At 51.0% G+C, this 18,877-nt stretch overlaps 1 protein-coding gene across 1 annotated transcript in view; it reads left to right on the top strand.

Moving 5' to 3' along the window:
* Window positions 1-18,877, top strand: part of LOC144947679 (midnolin-like) — a 116,252-nt gene that overhangs the window by 66,454 nt on the left and 30,921 nt on the right. The window contains exons 5-6 of the mRNA XM_078876951.1: window positions 3,956-4,091; window positions 13,983-14,444. Coding sequence (XP_078733077.1) covers window positions 3,956-4,091; window positions 13,983-14,444 — 598 coding nt within the window. The remainder of the gene's footprint in view (window positions 1-3,955; window positions 4,092-13,982; window positions 14,445-18,877) is intronic.

Here is an 18,877-nt window from a genome sequence, read left to right as displayed (position 1 = left end):
TGCTTCACTTCCGGCCGCTGCATCTGCGAAGTCGGAAGAGGCGTGCGATGGGCCGAGTAAGACCAACCACACGCTCATTTCGAGAAACCCGTCGCGCTAGTGCGCGCTCGCGTTTAGCGTGACCTGACGCTCGCCGCTCACTTTAACAATCGGCAGCCTACGCGAGGGAGTTATGTTTCTCTTTACAAATGCGCGGGGTGTGCCGCTACCGTTGTAAGCGACCCCTTGGCTCTCGGAATCGCCTCGGCAGAATTAAGAGACAAACCAGATTGTATTTTTGTCGTTTTTCGTGCGGTCATTGCCGACCGGGCTGACGCCATCGGCTAATTACACTTCAGACCTGTGAAGAAACATAGATGTAACAAAAGAGCTTTCTCTCAGACAGGCGTTGTCGATCCGACGCGACGGCCCACAACAACGAGAAGAGGTTTTACCCTTTCTGGCAATAAAACAGGACGTGTTAAGATGGTCAAACACCAAATAGACACCTTTTGCAAGGAATCAAGCCCGCATTAACCATGCTCTGGTAATACCTATTATTTTTCATACTTTGATACTGGCGAAAAGGTCCCATGACAACAATAACAACAACAACGCTTGAGCACCTGGCGCAAGCAGCGCAGGTGTCCGACACAAAGGCCGCATCCGGAGGACGGTGCCGGCTCGGCGCTCGGAGGGTCCCCCGATTATCCCGGCTGCGTCATTAATAAGCGAGCTCCTGATTGTAATCATGAGCATCATACGCGGCGACGCCTTGACAATCGGTGCGGTGTGGAGCCCGCGGACTGCGAGTTCCAACAAGAAGAAGCCCCACACAGTGGCATTCCTTCCCCCCCCCACCGCCGCCGCCGCCATCACAGCGGGCGCAAAACCAGGTGCAACATCTGACTGAAAGTTTCCACTTGTGATGCCCACGCACGAGCAATAACCCACAAAAGTAAAAACAAAATTTATAAAAGAATACGGCGCTGGCAGTGCGTCCAAATTTTTCTGTGACTAGGTCATGGCGTGAAGCGCTGGCGCGGGGTATCCAAAAGACGTTTGGGCCTCTTCCCAAGTCCGAATCATGATCCTCCGGCTTGAGGGGGCGCATATCTAATGAGCGAGCAAGCACGCATGCCTTGAGCTCGAGCGACACCATCGCTCGATCGGCGGAGCTGAGTCCGAAAGGTCGTCCCCTCCACACCAACCCACCCACAAGCACGGGGAGTCGTGGGCACGAACCGCTGGGGGGTCTCAAGCTGGACCCCCCCCCGCACCTCCACGCACCACCGCGCACCACCGCGCACCACCGCCGCTACCGGCGTGACGTTTCCGAGAAAGTGCGCGTAGCAGCGAAACCGTTTGGCCTCCTGCGCGATGAGTTTGCGTGACGTAGTTTCTCAAAATTCCGTCATTTAAATAATGAATTGCTTTGTTTATTTTGGTCAAGCGCATTTTTATTGGCGGTGGTTGATGGGTGAACAATGCACTTTCGGGGCGAGAGATTAGATGTGCCGACTGCTTGTGTCTTGTCAATAACAAAGCAGTAACTTTGCCGAATTGTGTCGTGAACACCTATTGATAAGTATTACGGAGACATTTCTAAAGTAATTCACTTAATTCTCGAAACATTGCGGTTTCCCCTCGAAACGCGCGCGTACCAGTGTAGCTTACAGCGTGTAAACACGAAATAGCTGCTGCATATCCAGTGCTTCAGGCCACGATTATCCCCATCATGTTTACGCAGCTGATGGTCCAGAGCAAACCCTAATTAATTACAATTTAAGTTCACAAGCTGCGAGGCTCCGTCGAACGGCATCGCGGGCGTTACGAACCCAGCGCGAGCAGAGGTATTAGGTTTTGGACCATCAGTCACGGACCAACTTTTAAATTGAACCCACTCCTTTTGCTTGGAACAAAACACAATAAATACAAACAAGAATAATGGAAATGGGCTTGCTTGTCAGCCCGTTCGTGAAGTGAAGCAGCCCACCATATGTCTTGGAACGGCAATGATTGCAATAGGCATGACACAATACGTCAAATCGGGGAACCTCATCGTACAAACAGAGGCTTTGGTGTCAAAGGTGGGTTTTATATCGCCCGGTATCATGAACATTTTTTTAACTCAGTTTTGGTTACAAATAAAACACACACACACAGCGTACATCGCAAATGTGTTTCCGCAGCAGCCACTTTCATTGACCGGAGTTATCGCACGTTGTAAATGCCTGTTGAGAACCTCCGACGAGTGTATGCAAAGGAGGCTCATCTGTCTTGGTATTTTTACTACCGGATTGTAGCGCACACACACAGCAGTAGATCTTGATATGCATAACGCTGCACAGTCGGTGGTTAAAAAACCCATTCGCGGCAGACAATGAAACTGGGTTTGAGGCATACTCTTCATTTTTTCGGTAAAGTCACGTAGGTAAAAAATTAAAATTAATAAAAATAAAATAATTTTTAAATCACGACGTTTCGGAGGCAACACAAGTCTCCGTCATCAGGTGGGACCGTCACAGCTAGATTTGCTGTATCAAGTGATACAGCAAATCTGGCTGTATCACTTGATACAGCCTCCGAAACGTCGATTTTTTTTTATTAATTTAAATTTCAATTTTTTACCTACGTGACTTTACCAAAAAAACCTAAGAGTATGAATCCTTGCAGTCACGAAAGCTTCAAATCTAGAATGGGTTTGAGGCCACTATAGCTGCTTCCGACCGAGTTGAGCACTCAAGCTGCGTCGTCATAACTATCTGGGAGCATGCGTGCCGGAGCCTGGGTATAGCTGGGCTAGAGACGGGTTTAGAACCGCGATGCAGTCGGGGTGATTTGCATTTGCATCACCAACTTTGGCCCTATATCCTCCATCCCTTCCCACGTCCCCCTCCCCAGCCTCCTAACCTCCACCCCCCAAATAGGGCAACACAGCCGTGGGGGGGGGGGGTGGGGGGCACCTTCGTGCGTGGCGAGGAAGTTCATGAAAATTATAATTTGTTTTGCAACAAGAGTTATGCGGGCGTAGGTTGTACCATTGTTCCGATTAGGAATGTAAATTGTTGTTGTAATGCACCCCCACGTGTTACGTGATGTTATTATTATTCTTATTATGTGGCCGGCGGTGGTTGACACATGCCTGGTGATCGGCACTTGTCGCACACTGCCCAATCGTTGTTCCAGTTTTTATTTTTATTTATTTAGTAATTTGAATTTTTTTATTTTGTAATTTTAATTTTTTTTGTAATTTTAATTTTTTTATTTTGTTCTTTTTATTTTAGTATTTTCCCTTTTGTTTCGGCGTTTAATTTATTTGTTCAACAGTGCCTGGAGTTCTTTTGCTTTCAGATCCAATTTAAATTCAAATTACTATCACTATTAATAATGCCGTTTATTGAAGAGGTAGTTATAATATCATTGGTTGTCATATTTATTGTTATTTTTATATTTGTTTTTATCAAGGAAATCATCACCCTATCTTAAGATTTTTTTTCAGGAGGGTCCTGCCAGATTTTTCAAAACAAAAAATTGTTCCCAAAATTAGGCAGCGCGGTTGTCACCCCACGTGGACACGAAACAATAATTCACAATGACGTACGTAAATTATCTAAAGTGTGTGTTTGATCCTCTTCCCGCTGTGTGTCACTGGCATGAGCATGCTCCACTCACATCCCCACTGCTCCGCATGACACAAGTACCACCCTTGTGGGGGAAGTTGACAGGAAATTGTTCTACGGAGTGACTGGAGTGACTGGCACACCTGCCGTGGGAATGTGGAGTTTCCATCTCTGACTTTCAGCCAACCTTAGGGGTGTGAACACTGCCCATGCTTGCCGGTTGCAAGGAGAAACGCTGACTTAGAGAGGTGGTAAATCTCCGTGGCGCATCGTCTGGAAAACCGAATATAAACATTGACGCGCGCGCGTGTGTGTGTGCGTGTTCTCTACTTCCTCTGCTCCACACCCGGCAGACTTCGACGCAAGCGCCGGCTAGCACGGCGGTGGCGGCACCGGCGCCGTCAGCCCACAGCCGGGCCCGCAAACCCGGTGCCATCATCGAGAGCTTCGTCAACCACGCTCCTGGCGTCTTCTCTGGAACTTTCTCCGGTATGTTCGCTTGTTTGTTTGATTTCTGAAATCTGCGGCAGTCTGGAAGGCTCTTCCTTCCGATATTAGGAAGGCCCCACTGGAGCTTTGCGCTTTGAAATCATCTGGATTGAAAACTAATTTCTATTGTGCGTTTTAGTTTGTCCTCCCGCACTACCGATGAACACGGTTGGCTACGTACAGTGCGAAAGAAGTTCAACATACATGATAACCTGGCTTCTTTTCAGTTCTGTGCAGCAATATATTTTCCTGGGTAAATAGATCACAGTCGCGAAAAAATATATTAACAAAAAGAAACGCCGGTCGCACCGTGCCCGGTTAATCGGCCACCTTAAAGACCAATATTGTGGGTCGTTCGAGCGGTGTCCGCCTTCTCTTATCGGCTCACGTTCCTCTTCCTGCAAATGAGCACACGGGTCAAGCTCAATCAATGTGTTTGCTGTTGTTTTATATTTAGGACAGCCGTTAACTTCTCAAAGGTCATTTTTATTGATCCCCAACTCGCATTCTTCCAACTGTGAGTCAGGCGCTTTAACCAAAGCACCTCCTGGCCGGTTCAACCTTTGCGTTTGTCTGAAACGGACGTAAAACCTCGCATTCTTGAAATAAGCGCAAGAAAGTTATCGCGTAAGTGGCGGGGTGGGGAGGGTGGGGGTCCTTGTAAATAGCAGTGTTTACAACGTGGTCATGGCGACTGTGAGGATGCATTCCATCGTAGATAAGGTAGAGTCAGAGCTTCGGGGCCTTCAACCGGACGCCTTTTCAATGTCAGTCATACCCAATCTCTATCTGTCTCCTGCTGTTCACTCTTGTCACCGACACATTGTACGGTTGAGCGAGGCTGTTGGTTATGTGAATGTTAACACGCGCGCTTTGGGAGGAGGAGGCGGCTGGCTTGCGTCAGGAAGCAGAGAGGCGCCCGTGTCAGAGATACGGAGTCACGCTGCTTAATAGGGGGGCTGGGTTCAAATCCAGCTGCCCCATCACCCCTTGTGATTGAGCCACAGTCTCAAGCGTGGCGAGTTCAAAGGTCGCGGCTCGGTCACCAAGGACGGCACAAACACAACCAATTTTCTTTTGCTTTAATTGGACGACCCAGTTTAGTTTGCGGAGGGCTTACACAATGTGTCGACTATATCGCACGATTGGCGCACGGCAGGATGACTCCGTTGCGGAGAATAAATGAGTGGCCATCTTCTGGGGTTGGTTAACGAAGTCCCCTCTTCCTGGTTCCCCATCGTTCTTTGTCGGTGGCATACACCCGGAGCCGTTCCGTGACGCGGCATTGTGCCGCGCGGCCCGAGGGTCGTGCCACAAGGACATCTTCTCGCCTCGTACACTTAAACTCCCATGGCACGATGAGCCCCCTCCCCTAACCTTGAGTCACCAGCCCACTATAAACAGAGACGCCCTCAATCATTCAGGTGAGTCGCCCATTGTGTGCCAGAGACGCACAGCCCCTTTATCTCGGTTTTTGGAGTCTACAGGCGTTGGCAGGTGGTACAGCAAATGTGTACTCCGCCTGTTCCGTCTGTATGGGATAAAGTGTTGCCCCCTCGCACGACAGTGGGCGCTTTCTCCGGGTGTTCCGATTTTCTCTCGCCTGTAAGCACTCATTAATTAGAGGATCGCAGAGCTCGAGCAATTGTTGGTAGCGCCGGCTTGCCCGCCTGTGTGTGGTTCCTCCTCGCGCCTCTGAGTCGTTGTCTGTCTTCGAGAGCCAGCGGATACTGTGCGGCGGTGGCTGCATGTTGCATATTGAAATAAATTACTCGTTAAAATTCCCAGTGGCCAAGAGACGGTTGCTCCTAATGGGGGGCCCTCTCACCCTCCAGGCAAAACAAAGGGCAGTCAAGTCATTCCACGCACATGTCAATCGTTTGCTTTTCGACCAACAAAAATTGGTGGAAAGTGATTGGAGTTCGGCACTAAATCGTCCCGCGGTCGCCGCGCTTGGGCCCTTGAGCTGAACGACGCGCTCACGCTTGATCGTCAGAGGTAAGCGGAGAAGTGGGCCCGCTGTTAAATGTTCCGCCGGTGAAGTGTGCTTCGTGCGATTCGAGAGCAGCCCGAGTGGGCCCACGCTCTCCACCCAGGTCGGCGTTGGAGCCCCGCCCCCTCCCCCACCACCGCCCCGCCGTGTGAGATTGACGGTGTCTTGTAGGTCAGGGGTCGGCGCTTTCCACGCGTGTGGCAGCGTTTGCACACTTGTAGCACGGCAGCGGCGTGTTGCCAGCGTGGGCTTTTTGTGGATCGAGCAGAGAGGTGTGAGGGGGGTGGTACTGGCAACGGAAGGCAGCACAGCAAGTGGGCTGGTGACCCTTTTGTGGGTATTTTTTTCAATGCTTTTCCCTTCGTACGCACGGTGGCGGGTTTTTTTTGTTCTTCACGATTCATAACGCTCATTACAAAAGAAATGGACAAACATCCCAGTGGCAGGAATCTCTTTAAATTCAACCTCGAGACCCAGCGACGAGACTCTTAATGTATAAATATGTGCTTGACGACGCCTCGCCGAGCCTCGAGATCTACTTCTCAGCAGGGCCCTCTTTGTGATTTTGGCCTTGAGCTTTGTTTCACTCACGTGGTTGCCTGGAGAAAATACTCGCGAATAAGGAGGAGGGGTGGGGGTGGGACGGACAATGAAAGGAACGACCACGCAGATAGTTCAACATCCAATTTGTTGTCCTCTGCCCACCACGTGGTACCTCATCGGCCCTGCAGGGTGGGAAGAGTCTTTCAATGGGGATCAACCAAACCGCACCCTCTGCATCGCCACGTTCCCAGCTGTGCCAAACGTTCACATGTGTGCCAAACGCGGCACAACTTGCAGAGCTACCGTGGAAGTAACACTGCGGGCCGATGTGCGATATCCACCGATAGCTGGTTTGTTTATATTTATATATGGTGGTCACTGACGTGCTCCGGGTAAGGTACAGAGATGGACCCCATCTCTGTACCTTACCCTGTACCTCCATCTGTACCTTACTCGGAGCTGTAAAATCGATTTTGAAACGTCGTGCGGGGCAGAGGAGCAGCACGCTGGCGGCAGAGTTACGGTGCACGGTCGCATGTGATGATAATCATATATTACATTTATGAGGCGCAATTCATCCACAGATCTCAGTCCGCCATGCACGAAGTTAGTAAAAATAAATACTTACAAAAGTCCAGAGTTGCACTGGTCATACGTGGGGAAGTGTAGGCCGGGCGAAACAAGTGTAGTCTTAAGCGACGGCCTACAACAAGCCCAGTGACCTCGCCCGTCTAACCGCTGTTGTGAGGGCACTGCGTAGTGTTTCCCGTACGTACGTACGTGCGTTGAACTTCTTTCACGCCGCACGTGACCGACCGCGCCGATCGTCCCGCGGCGGCAGAGGGTCGGTCACACCCCCTCCCCTCACGTCTTTGCGATCGCCAGGGGGACTCCGCTCGCTCTTCTGTTGTTGCGCTTGGCTCGAGGGGGAGTTGCTTGGAAATTAGCCTCGGTACGTGAGGGGGCACGTCCATTGTTTTTCGCGAGTCCAGCGCTGCACGCTTGAGCCGCAAGAAAAACTGAAATTTTTCCGAAAGTCCCCAGCTAGGATCAGCGGCGGGAGTTCCAACCTGGGCGTTGCATGCTCACAGTTTTTTTTTTCCACCGCCACTTGCAAATTCTCACCTTAATAAATTCCCTTTTTGAGGCCTTCTCCTGTTGGTAGATGTTGTCGGTAAGGTCTGCTGCATGGCACGACCATGCCTTGTCTGCCCAAGTGCTGATGTGTACACACTGCACCCATCGACTCATTCTGGCCGAGTTGTCCGAGAGGTTGGGGGAAGCCCAGGATTGGTACAGATACTACTTGCCACTAATGTTGTGTTTGTCCAGAACCTAAGTCCACTGGGATTACAGCGTAGCTACTGCTCACCATTGTGACCACGGACCGTGCTGTTAGTGAGCGCCTATGAAGGGCAGCACGGAACAAGAGGGGGTGGTGTGGCCGGAACTGAGCCCAGTCGCCTCGGTGTGCCCAGTGCTGATGTTTAGTCTTAGCACCAGGTACACTTATTTCAGGTTGAGTCAACCTAGGGGAGGTCCCGGATGGGTTCACATGTCGCTCACCAGCAATCTTAGCTGGGAATCAAACTCGGTACGCTGGGTTCGTAGCGCAGTGCGTGACCCACTGCACCACTACTCCCAGCATTGGTGTGCGTGGGTGTCGGTGTGTGTGTGTATATATATGCATACACACATTAATTTGTTTAATTTAAAACAGCAATGCCTGCATTGGGCTGATAAAGGTTTTTTTTTTTCCCGAAATCATGCGTTACCAATGTGACAATGTCAACTTGTTTCTGCGGCGCTGGCGACTGCGCTGGAAGGGCGGTGCGATCAGGGCCTCGGGAACGGGGGGCGCTCCCTCGTGCCTTGCAGAATTAGCAGTGGGATGCATAAACAACGCCTGCAGAGGGGGGGGGGCAGGCAGGTCCATCAACAAAATGAGACGGGGGGGGGGTGAAGTCCAAACAAACAAAAGCTTAGGCAGCTGCCTCCTGTGCGTCCCGTCAACAACGCTGACCAAGGCCAGAGGCGTGCGGCCAATCGCGTGCCACCGTTTGTGACCTGTGACATTCAGTGGAGCCAATGGGATTGAGTCGTAATGTCCAGGGAGGAGGAGGAAGGGGGGGGATGAAATGTCTTGTCGTTTACAAAGTTCTTTGTTTCATTGGTCTGGGAGGGGAATTGAGCGTGTTGGTGCGCAACAGAAAGTCAAGGTTTCTCCGTTTTCGAAATTTGTATCCTCCACAGGGTGACCCAGTGCTGGTTGACGATATTCCACATTCCCATGGCGGGGATTAGTTTATAGATAAATAAATAAAACACCTTTTGGAAGGAAGATAACGGTTAACAGGCCAGGCGACCCCTGTCCTAGAGTTGACCTCGTGACCTCCCCCCCCCCCCCCGATTGTGAGCTAAGTGCTCTGCCCCAGTGCAAATTTGCTCAAAAAAGAGAAAAAGCATGAAAGAAATGCGGCAGCCACTGTTGTGCAAGAAAACCAACCAATCAATCAACCGGGTGACCTTTATTTGGAACCAGGTGAGGAGCCATCGGGACAAAGTCTTGTTTTGCAAGGGAGAGAGCTGGGATTAGCAGTTCATTAACTCTTGTAAACACACACTGGGCAGATCTTTCGAGAAGTGTAAATTGACAAAAAAGATGTATCTGGTAGTTTCCTGCACCGCCGTTTAATTTGAGACTTTGGACAACCGCAAAACAAAAAATAACCCCTGTGTTTGTCAAGGTGCAGTATTTGTCGCGTCCCGTATCGAAAGGCGGCTTAATATAATGACAAGAATCCGTACCATTGTCTACGAGTGGATGGGGTTATTAACACATCATCATCGCTGCTGCTGCCTGTGTTTCTTCAACAAAAGCCGTTTTCCCTTCCATGAGGAAATGGACATGGTCAGTGGTGCAGGTGGAATTACTGTTATTTTAAACCTTTCTGCGCCTCCTCGGGTTTGGTAACCGCCGCAACGTGCTAAAAGATCGGCCAAAAATATTTCCTGCTCGGTCCATTGCCTGCAAACTCTCCTGTCTTCACAGCGGGGGCATCTCATCTTACTTTGCAGTCTCCTCCCCCCGTCTGTGCTTTGTGCTCCTGACTCGGCACAAACCCTCGTGTTCCGCTTCTCGTGAGCCGCCAATGACAGCACTCCCTTTTGTCCACAGTCTCTCGCTGGAACAATTGTGGTCTTGAGGTGTCCCGGCCCGGTCGACAACGATAATAAACCAGGAGCAAGCCCGCTCGCCCCCGCCCCCCCCCCCAACATTTCAACAAGAAGCTTTTTTTGTGGTTCCTGAGAAAGCGGTCTTGTGAAGTTGCCCACACTTATCCCGTGGCTGTTTTTTTGTGATTCACTGTCAGCTGGACACTTGAGAGTCGTTTATTTAGTCATTTTAAAATAAATATACCGTCGTGTAGAAACAGTTTTACCATTATTCTGAAGGCATTTTTTGTTGTTCACATCTGAGTAATCTACAAACCCTATAAGATAGGTGGTAGGCCACAGTCCAGCAGAGTGGCACTGCCAGTTAGAGGGCTTTGCTCCCGATTTGAAAGTTTGCAAGCTTTAAATACCGGCTGGGAAGTTGACTGGTCCACACCCCATTGGTGTAAATCAAAGTTTTGTTGTAGATCAACAGTCGTCATCGTTTAAGAAGGCTCCGATGCTCAACGCAATAATCTGGAATTTCTATCGGAGCTCAGGGTATTGTGTTTATACATCCGCAAGGTCCGTTGTTGATGCTTTAACAACCCCCATTATATACTCATTAATTCGTTATACGAGTAAAGAATATGTGGAAAATGTCAGATTAATTATCCCATATGATTGCAATTTTGGCTGCCTGTTGTGCCCACCAGTCACAGCAGATCAGTGCATCAATTTCTTTGCTGGAAAGGGAACAATGAAGACCCTGTGACATCACTCACAAGAGCAGGTCATTATTGTGCCAACATTTTCATCACAAACCCAACCTAATTGCCTCAACAACTAAAGCCAGAGAAGCCCAGCACTTGTCAAGTAAAAACCACTTCCGATGCCAAAATGTTTTTTGCTTCTGCAACCGGCCCACCAAACGCACAAAGACCCACCTTCGACGGACTGTTGCAGCAAGTTCTGTTTGCGAGCACCTACGCAGGCCGCAACGAGAGACACGCGAGGGGTGGGTGGTGGTGTGGCCGGCACCCATAGGCGGAGTTTGACTTCTATATTTGGGGGGAGGCAGGGCCCGGGGTTCGCTTTGTCTCTCATACTAGGAATCGAGGGTGCATATCATTAATTTATTTTTGAATCTGAATTGTGAACTAGTGACAATAAATGAATGTGTCCAGTTTGGACAAGGGCGTACCAGGTACTCATTTGAGGCTGAGCCAACCTGGGGCAGGCCCCAGGAGCAGTTCAGATAATCACTGAGGTTACTAGCGGGGATCAAACTCGCACACGTACGCACGCACGCACGCACCCACCCACGTGTTTTCATAACATTTCAAGGAGGATACTTGTGGGACCTGTTTTTGCCTGTATCAAAAAAGTTAACTCCTTAAAAAAAGTTTTTTTTTTTTAAACAACGGTTTTATTAACAACTTCGTTTAACTCACGGTCGAGAAGTACGTCAATGATGCGACGCCTGCTCCCACATGAACGCTTTTACTTTAATAAATTGATCATGTCCGTAACTCGTTCACACGGAGCAGGCGCGCCCGAGGCACGTGGTGCCTGCTTCTTGGGCGAGGCGATTCCAGAGTTTAGGGACCGCTGCGTTTTTGACCTACACAAATATATATATAAATAATAAGGCGTGCATACAAAATGTCAATTGCTTTAAAGTAGCGAATTAATTAATTGATGCCGATTTTGATACTGGCATGCATTGTCACCGGATCTGAGTACGTGAGCAAAATGTGCAATTGATTGGACAACAGGAAGTATACGAAATTTTGATTACAAGATTTGACCACGACACAGGAATCAAGTTGAGTAAAACCGTTGAAAAAAAAAATAATAGGTTTTTACCCTTCCTGGCAATCAAACAGCAGGTTTTAAGATGTTCAAACATCAAATAGAAACCTTTTGCAATGACTCGTGTATGCATTAACCACACGTAAGTGCGGTAAACATGCAAACTATTTTTTTTATACTTGCATTCAAGGGTACTTGTGTTCAAAAAGAACCCAACACAGTGGGGTTTCTGGTCAAACAAACGGCCCTTTACTTGAACCAGGTGAGGGCCCGTTGAGGCATCGGAAGGCCAAGGAAATGTAAGTGTCATGCCGCCGTGCCCGTGTTGTGCACATTTCCTGATTCCAAGAACACCACCACTTGTTTACACAAACATTTCTGGTGGGGGGGGGGGCCCAAGAGACTCGAGGCTCGGGTCTGGAGTGGGAGTGCAGCCTTCTCTCGCATTAGCGGCGCTGTTTGCCGTTTAGATAAGGAATTGCCTAAGCGCACAGAGCCCCTGCAGCAGCCGGCATGTTTGTAAAGTTTTGTAGACTTTGCTTTTCTGTCACTTGAAACCTTTGCCAGTCCCCCCCTCCCCCCCATCGGCCGACAGACGACGGCGCTCGTTTCCACCACCGCACGGCGACGAGGAGACAAAGACAAAGCTCCCCCATGTAGCCTTAACAGACTGCTGGGGCAAGTGCTGTTAGCGAGCACCTATGAAGGCTGGCACGGCACACGAGGGGGTGGATGGCCAGCACCACGCCTGGCCAACACCACGCCTGGCCACCTTTGTCTCCCAGTGGCCATGTTTGCGCACCACACTAGCTACTTATTTGTGGCTGAGTCGACCTAGGGGAGGCCCATGACCGGTACCAATAATCGTCACTGCTGTTGGCCACGAGTGGAAATTGAACGCAGGTCGCCAGAGTTCATAGCCCAGCGCGCTAACCACCACTACTGCTCCCCGCACACACACACACACAAACACGTTCTTCGGATGCAGCTCGATCACGCAAATCCGGCGTTCACCTACAGGTATTGTCGTGACCAACGCGACCACCGGCGCGGTGTTTTCTTGTCGCTGGCGAGCGCCGTATCCCCGCCGCGCCGAGTACCGGCGAGCGCCAAGTGGCCGAGGATTTGCAGATTTGACCACCGCGGTTTGGGGATGCGGTTGGAAAACTGGCCGTTTCTAAAAATAGGCTGAACGGTGGCAAACGGCCGCTCTCTCTCCTTTATTTTGTTTTTGGTCGAGGGTCCCCACCCTGGGGCATTGACCACAGAGATTGCGGGCCGTTTATATTTTAGTTTCGGTGTTATTGTTCGAGAGGCGAGAAGTGATTGCTTAAATCCTGCTGTTGATTGTTCTCTCGATTATTTTATTGACTTGATCGAATATGCCCAATGGTTGTCGTAAAAAAAAAGCACACATTTGGAAAAGTTTTGGCCCGTTTTAAGAAAAATAAATAGATGAAAATTTGTCCGCGAGTTGGTGGGCACTCGTGGCAGAGCGTGCGCGCAGCTCGCAATCAGAAAGTTGCTAGTTCAACTCCTGGTCGGGGGCCGACTCGGCTCAGCATCCTTCGAGGGCAAATGAAATAGGTTCTGCTTCAAGGGAGGTGAAGAGTGGAGACCGGTTTTCGTATCATGTTGCTCGTGAAATGTACTGGTTCACCGGGCCACCAATCAATAACTGCTGATGGCTCGGTGTGTCGTAAGCAATAAGTGTCTTATAAATAAGCAAGTGGCCAATCAAGTGTCGGGCATTTAAATAATTTCTGTTTCTTGACCAAAGGTGTGCGTATACAGAGAGGCTGTTGAGTAATCGCAGAGCTTTGTCTGTTCAGCTACTCATGCACGTAGTCCAAGTGGTTTTGAGCAGGTTGAGAGGTGCGTTGCGTCAGGGCAGGTTTTCGATGGATTACGTAAACCACTCTACTACGTGTAGCGGAGAGGTGAATGTGTGGTGTTAAATCATGGGTCTGTGGGACAGGATTAACCTTCTTGTTTGTTACATCTCTGAACAAATCAAATGGAAAAGAAGCATCTGGCTTCTCGGTAAAAGTACAGGGCAAGCACCTAGGGGATTTGGACACGTGGTTAGGGGGATTTGGACACGTGGTTAGGGTGGGACACGTGGTCAGGGTGGAGGACGAGGGGTTGGGTCACCGACACGGGCATTGGAATGACTCCTGGTGGTTGGAGGCCAAGATGAAGACCAAACGCCGGATCGTGGCGGTGACACATCTAGAGAAAAAACTTGGAGGGTTGGTGTCAAGTTTGTAACAGCCGAGTTGATCTGGCAGAAGGAAGGCTCAGTGGCAAGGCGTGATGGTGTCAACATTGCATTGATTGATATTGATTTTGCTTTGGTCTCTCTCTCTCTCTGCGACGCTCAGGCACGCTGCACCCCAACTGTCAGGACAGCTTGGGCAAACCTCGTCGGGACATCAACACCATCCTGCACATCCTCAACGATCTGCTGAGCGCCACTCGCCACTACCAGGGCATGCCGCCCTCCCTGCAGCACCTCCACCGCCACGCTCAGGCGGCCGCCACGTCCGTGGGGGGTAACGCGAACGGCACGGGAGTGTCCGGCCAGGGCCTCGCCACCCCCATGCCCTCGCCCGCATCCTCCCCTTCCGCCCACTCCTCTTCGCCGTCTTCATCCCCCGCCGCCGCCACCGCCGCCTCCTCGTCTTCTTCTCCGGCCACTGCCGCCCCCCTTCCTCCTCCAGCTGTTGCTGCTGCTACTGCTGCTGCCGCCACTCCGGTGCCTTCCCAGCATGCACTGCATCAGCAGCTCCAGCAGCAGATCCAGCGGGAGCTGGCGCACCGCGTGGTGGGAGTGCGCTCGGCAGGTATGACGCAAGCTACGCGCGATTCCCCAGATCTTATTGTTTTCGAACTTTTTGTGTACATATATCTGCTGTGCATCTCGCTATCTTGATATCTTGTCCTGTGGCGCTGTGGTTACATCGCCTGACTTGCAGTCGAGTTCCAATCGCGGTCAAAGGTTCATTTGGCTGCAAGTGAAAAAATGAATCCAGCGTTGCGGAGAGTCAGAAGTAGGTGTCAACAAGGGAGACTGGACCCCATGTGATTTCTACCAGTGATTGCTCAAGCATTTGTGATACTCATCATTGTTCTTATGATTTATAATAACAGTGCTCATGATTTCAAGAGCAGACCCGTTTGACTTTTCGGGATATAAATCCTCACTCTCTCCCCAACCTGTGCGATCATTGTATCGCATTATCTGCGCAGAAGTGTCCCCATTCACACCCACGCTTAATTGCTTTCGAGAATTTTGCTTTAAAGAGGCAACCTAGTGCATACGAATGGGGTTATTGGCAACACATTTCCACGGAACAAAAGGTGCAGGTTGGGTGATGCGTCTGAGAAATCATCGACGCTTCTTTTTGTGTTTCCGCGGCGCTCCTGTTTTGTTCCCTGGCCCCGGCGATCGTGTCGCTGCGTGCGTGCTGAAGTTACGTCACCTGCAAAGGGTCGGCGAACGGGCGGGCGGGTTGCGAAATTCCGCAGCGGCTTCGGCGCCGAGGCGTGCGAGCGATGACACCGGGGATCGTTTAAAATAAAACATTCGCTCGTTGAAGTTTATCGGGTTTATTTAGACAATGCGAGGAATCTCTTGGCGAGGATAGGGTGGAGCTACTTTGGAAGTCCAAGATAGAGGAGGTCGTGGATGGGTGGGAGGTGTGTGTGTGTGCGCAGGATGGGGGGGGGGAGCACAGATTATGGAGACAGGCTTTGGATTGGGCCCCCGGAAAGAGCGACCACCAACGGCTGGTCCGATAGCAAGATTGTGGGATATTGCAACAGCGGAGCTTAGAGGTCCGCTGTCGACTGTCAAATTGTTTAGGATCTGACGGGGAAGGGAGCACATGACAGTGTGGTGGAATCTCATGGGCATTGTTGCATTCGAACTGAAGTTTCTTCTTTTAAAAAAAATGTTATCTGAATTTCTAGCCGTTGCTGTTGACAACTTCATCTTCTAACACCGGTGGCTGCAGGGCCACGAATCGTTATAACAGAGGCGCGCATGTTTGCAATCGACTGCCTCGGAATCGAGGGTCCGGTGGACCACGCAGACGTGGAGCCATCGCTTACGCCACACGCTCGCCGCTCTCGAGGGAAGCAGTCAGATGGGCGGGTCTGTCGACCGTGGCTGTAGGTGACGGAGCTGTGGTCAGGGCCCTTTTCTCACAAGTTCGAATCCCTGACGCGGCGGGTCAGCTCTGCTCACCCGTCCTTCTGTAGTCATTCACTTGCCACCATTCTGTCGGAAGTGGCCGGTAGACCGACCTCTCCCTCCCAGGTCCCCGCCGTGCAAACTGTCCTAGAGAGGCCTGCCTGAGCAGCATCACCGCGACACCTGCTTGAGAAGAAGGGGGGAGACACGACTCGCGCGTTGTTTTTTCACCGTCGCTCTAAAAGTCGCTGCCCTGCGCTGCTCGGCATGCCGGGCGAGGCCCTTGTTTGTGCCGTGCGCTGATGCGATCTGGGAGTTTTTTTGCCTGGGCTTGCGGCTTGGTTTGTTTTTTTTCCATCCGCATTTTCCACGCGTGGACGGCCCCCGCTGCACCGATGGCAATCTTCCGCGCGCGTGTGACAGTAAAGCGAACGTTCGCGGCCGAACGTGCCGTCGCGTGTGCACGCGCTCACCCCGAGAGCAGTGCGGATCCGTGCGCCTGTTAGCGAACGCCTGTTCAAGGCCCGCCAAAATCCTGGATGGAGAAGCCAGGGCCGGGTTCCGACAGCGTTTGCCCATCCCCCCCCCCTCCCTCAGGCGTTGTGCTACATTTGCCGCTTGCACGGCGATGCCGGTCGCACGATATTGATTCGTGGGTGTTACGTACCACGCCAGTGATATTTGGGTGACACGAACTTCCTCCCCAGGGTAACCGCAGCCGAGCAATGGGTAGCACACGTGGCCTAGCACGCGGTCATCGGCATTGACATTCAGGACACACACACACGCGCGGTCACGATACCCTCCTCACGGTGTCACGTTGCCTGTAAATAGGTACTCGCAAACAGATCCTGCCCCCCCCGACAGTCTGACTAGGTGAACACTCGATGGTCTGTGTTGTGTGCTGCCGTTGGTGTGACTGTGTTTCTGTTGGTGCCGATTGGAAACTCCGGGAAGCGATGGTGTTTAAGTGAGTGCCGCAGGATTACTCTGCCTGCGTGAGCGCCTCCGGTGCACAACTTCCGTGTTTTTTTCCTCTTCTCCCCCTTACAACGGTTTGTTTTGTGTTAAATCAATTTTTCATTTCTTTGCGTACGGGCCAAAAGGTCGCTCGCTTGCAATGCGGGGGGGAGGGGGGCGGCCCACACAATTTGAGGCTGATGGGGGTGAGGGGCAGGGAGGAGGGGGGCAATAAAAAAATGTTCACGGTGAAGAAATAATCACGTTCCGGCACTGCCAGCTGTAGAATCCCAGCACCACATCGCACCACATCGCACCGCACCGCATCGCACCGCATCGCACCACATCGCACCACATCGCACCACATCGCACCACATCGCACCACATCGCACCACATCGCACCACATCGCACCACACAGCACCGCGGTGGAGCCGGCCTGTACTGCCTTCGCCGTCTCAAATCGCCCCCCGAAAACACCTAGTCGCCTTCCAGCTCCCGAACGAACCTCCTACCTGGCCGTGCAGGGTTAGCAAACACGAGGCCACGTGCAATCACGTGATTCTGTGCCGGCGCTTGGGTTGTTGCACCCACGCACCGGTACACAACCTCCGATGTGTTTTTTTTCTTTTCCGGTCGTACCGTGCGCGCGCGCGTGTGTTGTTTGGCATGACGTCTGACGTTTCGCTGGGGCTTGCTCGGAGCTTCTTCGGGAACTTGATTTGGAAGAGCACACTTCTCTCGCTCGGCCATACAGCGTTCCCTGCCCCTGTTCCCGATTCCGGACGGCGATTGGGCTCGGCTCTCTGACTTGGTGCGACTTCATTGTGGAACTTCTTTCGCACCGTGCGTAGCCGAGTGCACTAAACGTTACTGCAGTGGGGAAATTAATGCTACAGTAAAAAAAATGCAAATATTTCCCCACCCACAATTCACTCCCACCGACCATCCCCCCCACCTCATAAAAACAATGGGAATGAAGACTAGTTTGACATTCAAAAATGCCACCACCTTTAGGGCATTTCATGTGCTGCTCTGCATGACTCTGGAAAAGTGTTAAAGGTCACCGTCAGTGTGTTTTTAGGTTTGGTTGGTTGTTTGAGAACCGCATGGCTGTTCGGAAGAGTGGCTTAAGCCACGCGTGTGCCACAGGTAATGCGGAACAATTTTTAAATATGTCTGCTGGGCCGCAAGTTAACAAATAGTGCGTTTGTCGTGTAGCAAAATAAGGTCATGGAGAGAGGGCTCATGTCAGGCCGGGGTAGAATGGTCAAACATATTATAGACTTCCTGTACCATTCGTAAAGCCTCGCCAAACATAATGGACTGGAACAGAGAGGGAATTTTTCTTGTAAGAATAAAACGGCCAAATTTACATGATGCCATTACAGCAGAGACCCGAGGTAATGTTGTCATCCAGGCTGTTGCAGTTATGCCGCGGAGGATTTTGGCGGTTGTGCTGCTTGCGGGTTATACCGAACACGCATCAGAGAGCTTCTCCGTACGGCAGATTCTGCAGTGACCGGGAGCCTCTTCAGAAACTTTCTTGGTCTCTGAAAAAGCACCCAGCAGATGGAGCGAAATGTCATTCGAACCCGACGCACCCAGATTCCGTCCGTCTCGATGTTGCCAAGCGTTGCCATAAACACCACACCAAAATCACTAATTTTAGGCCGAGTCAACCTGGAGGAATCTCAGGCGAGGTTTCCAATACGAATTGCCACTGGCGGTGTTGCCCGCGTGTTTCTCACGGTCGGGAATTCGCCCCGGTGAAAACCAGGTTCGTCATAGCGGCGCTAGCAAATACGATGGCTCTCTCCCGTACTCGCGTACACGCGGAGCCAAAGTGTTTTACAAGCTGGCCAAGCCAGTGCATTTGACGAGTCTCTCCTTTCGTGTCCCTAACCCATCGGTAAATGTTTTTGATGTATTCGCTAATTACTGCAAAGTATACCCGACTGCTTTGGAGGAGAGTTATTATTGGAGGTTATTTTTTGCTAAATATTGTGTCCTAATAGTGGTCCCGTTGGGATTTAAAGTCTTTAGCACGAGTGCTTGCATGTGTACGTGTGTCTTAAGTGACTGGAAAATGGCCAAATATTTAGGTTGGCTTGTGTAACTGT

The sequence above is a fragment of the Lampetra fluviatilis genome, chromosome 46, assembly GCF_964198595.1.
Source record: "Lampetra fluviatilis chromosome 46, kcLamFluv1.1, whole genome shotgun sequence".
NCBI lineage: Eukaryota > Metazoa > Chordata > Hyperoartia > Petromyzontiformes > Petromyzontidae > Lampetra > Lampetra fluviatilis.
The sequence above is the reverse complement of the archived record's forward strand: the minus strand, read 5'-3'. Positions and strand labels throughout refer to the sequence as shown.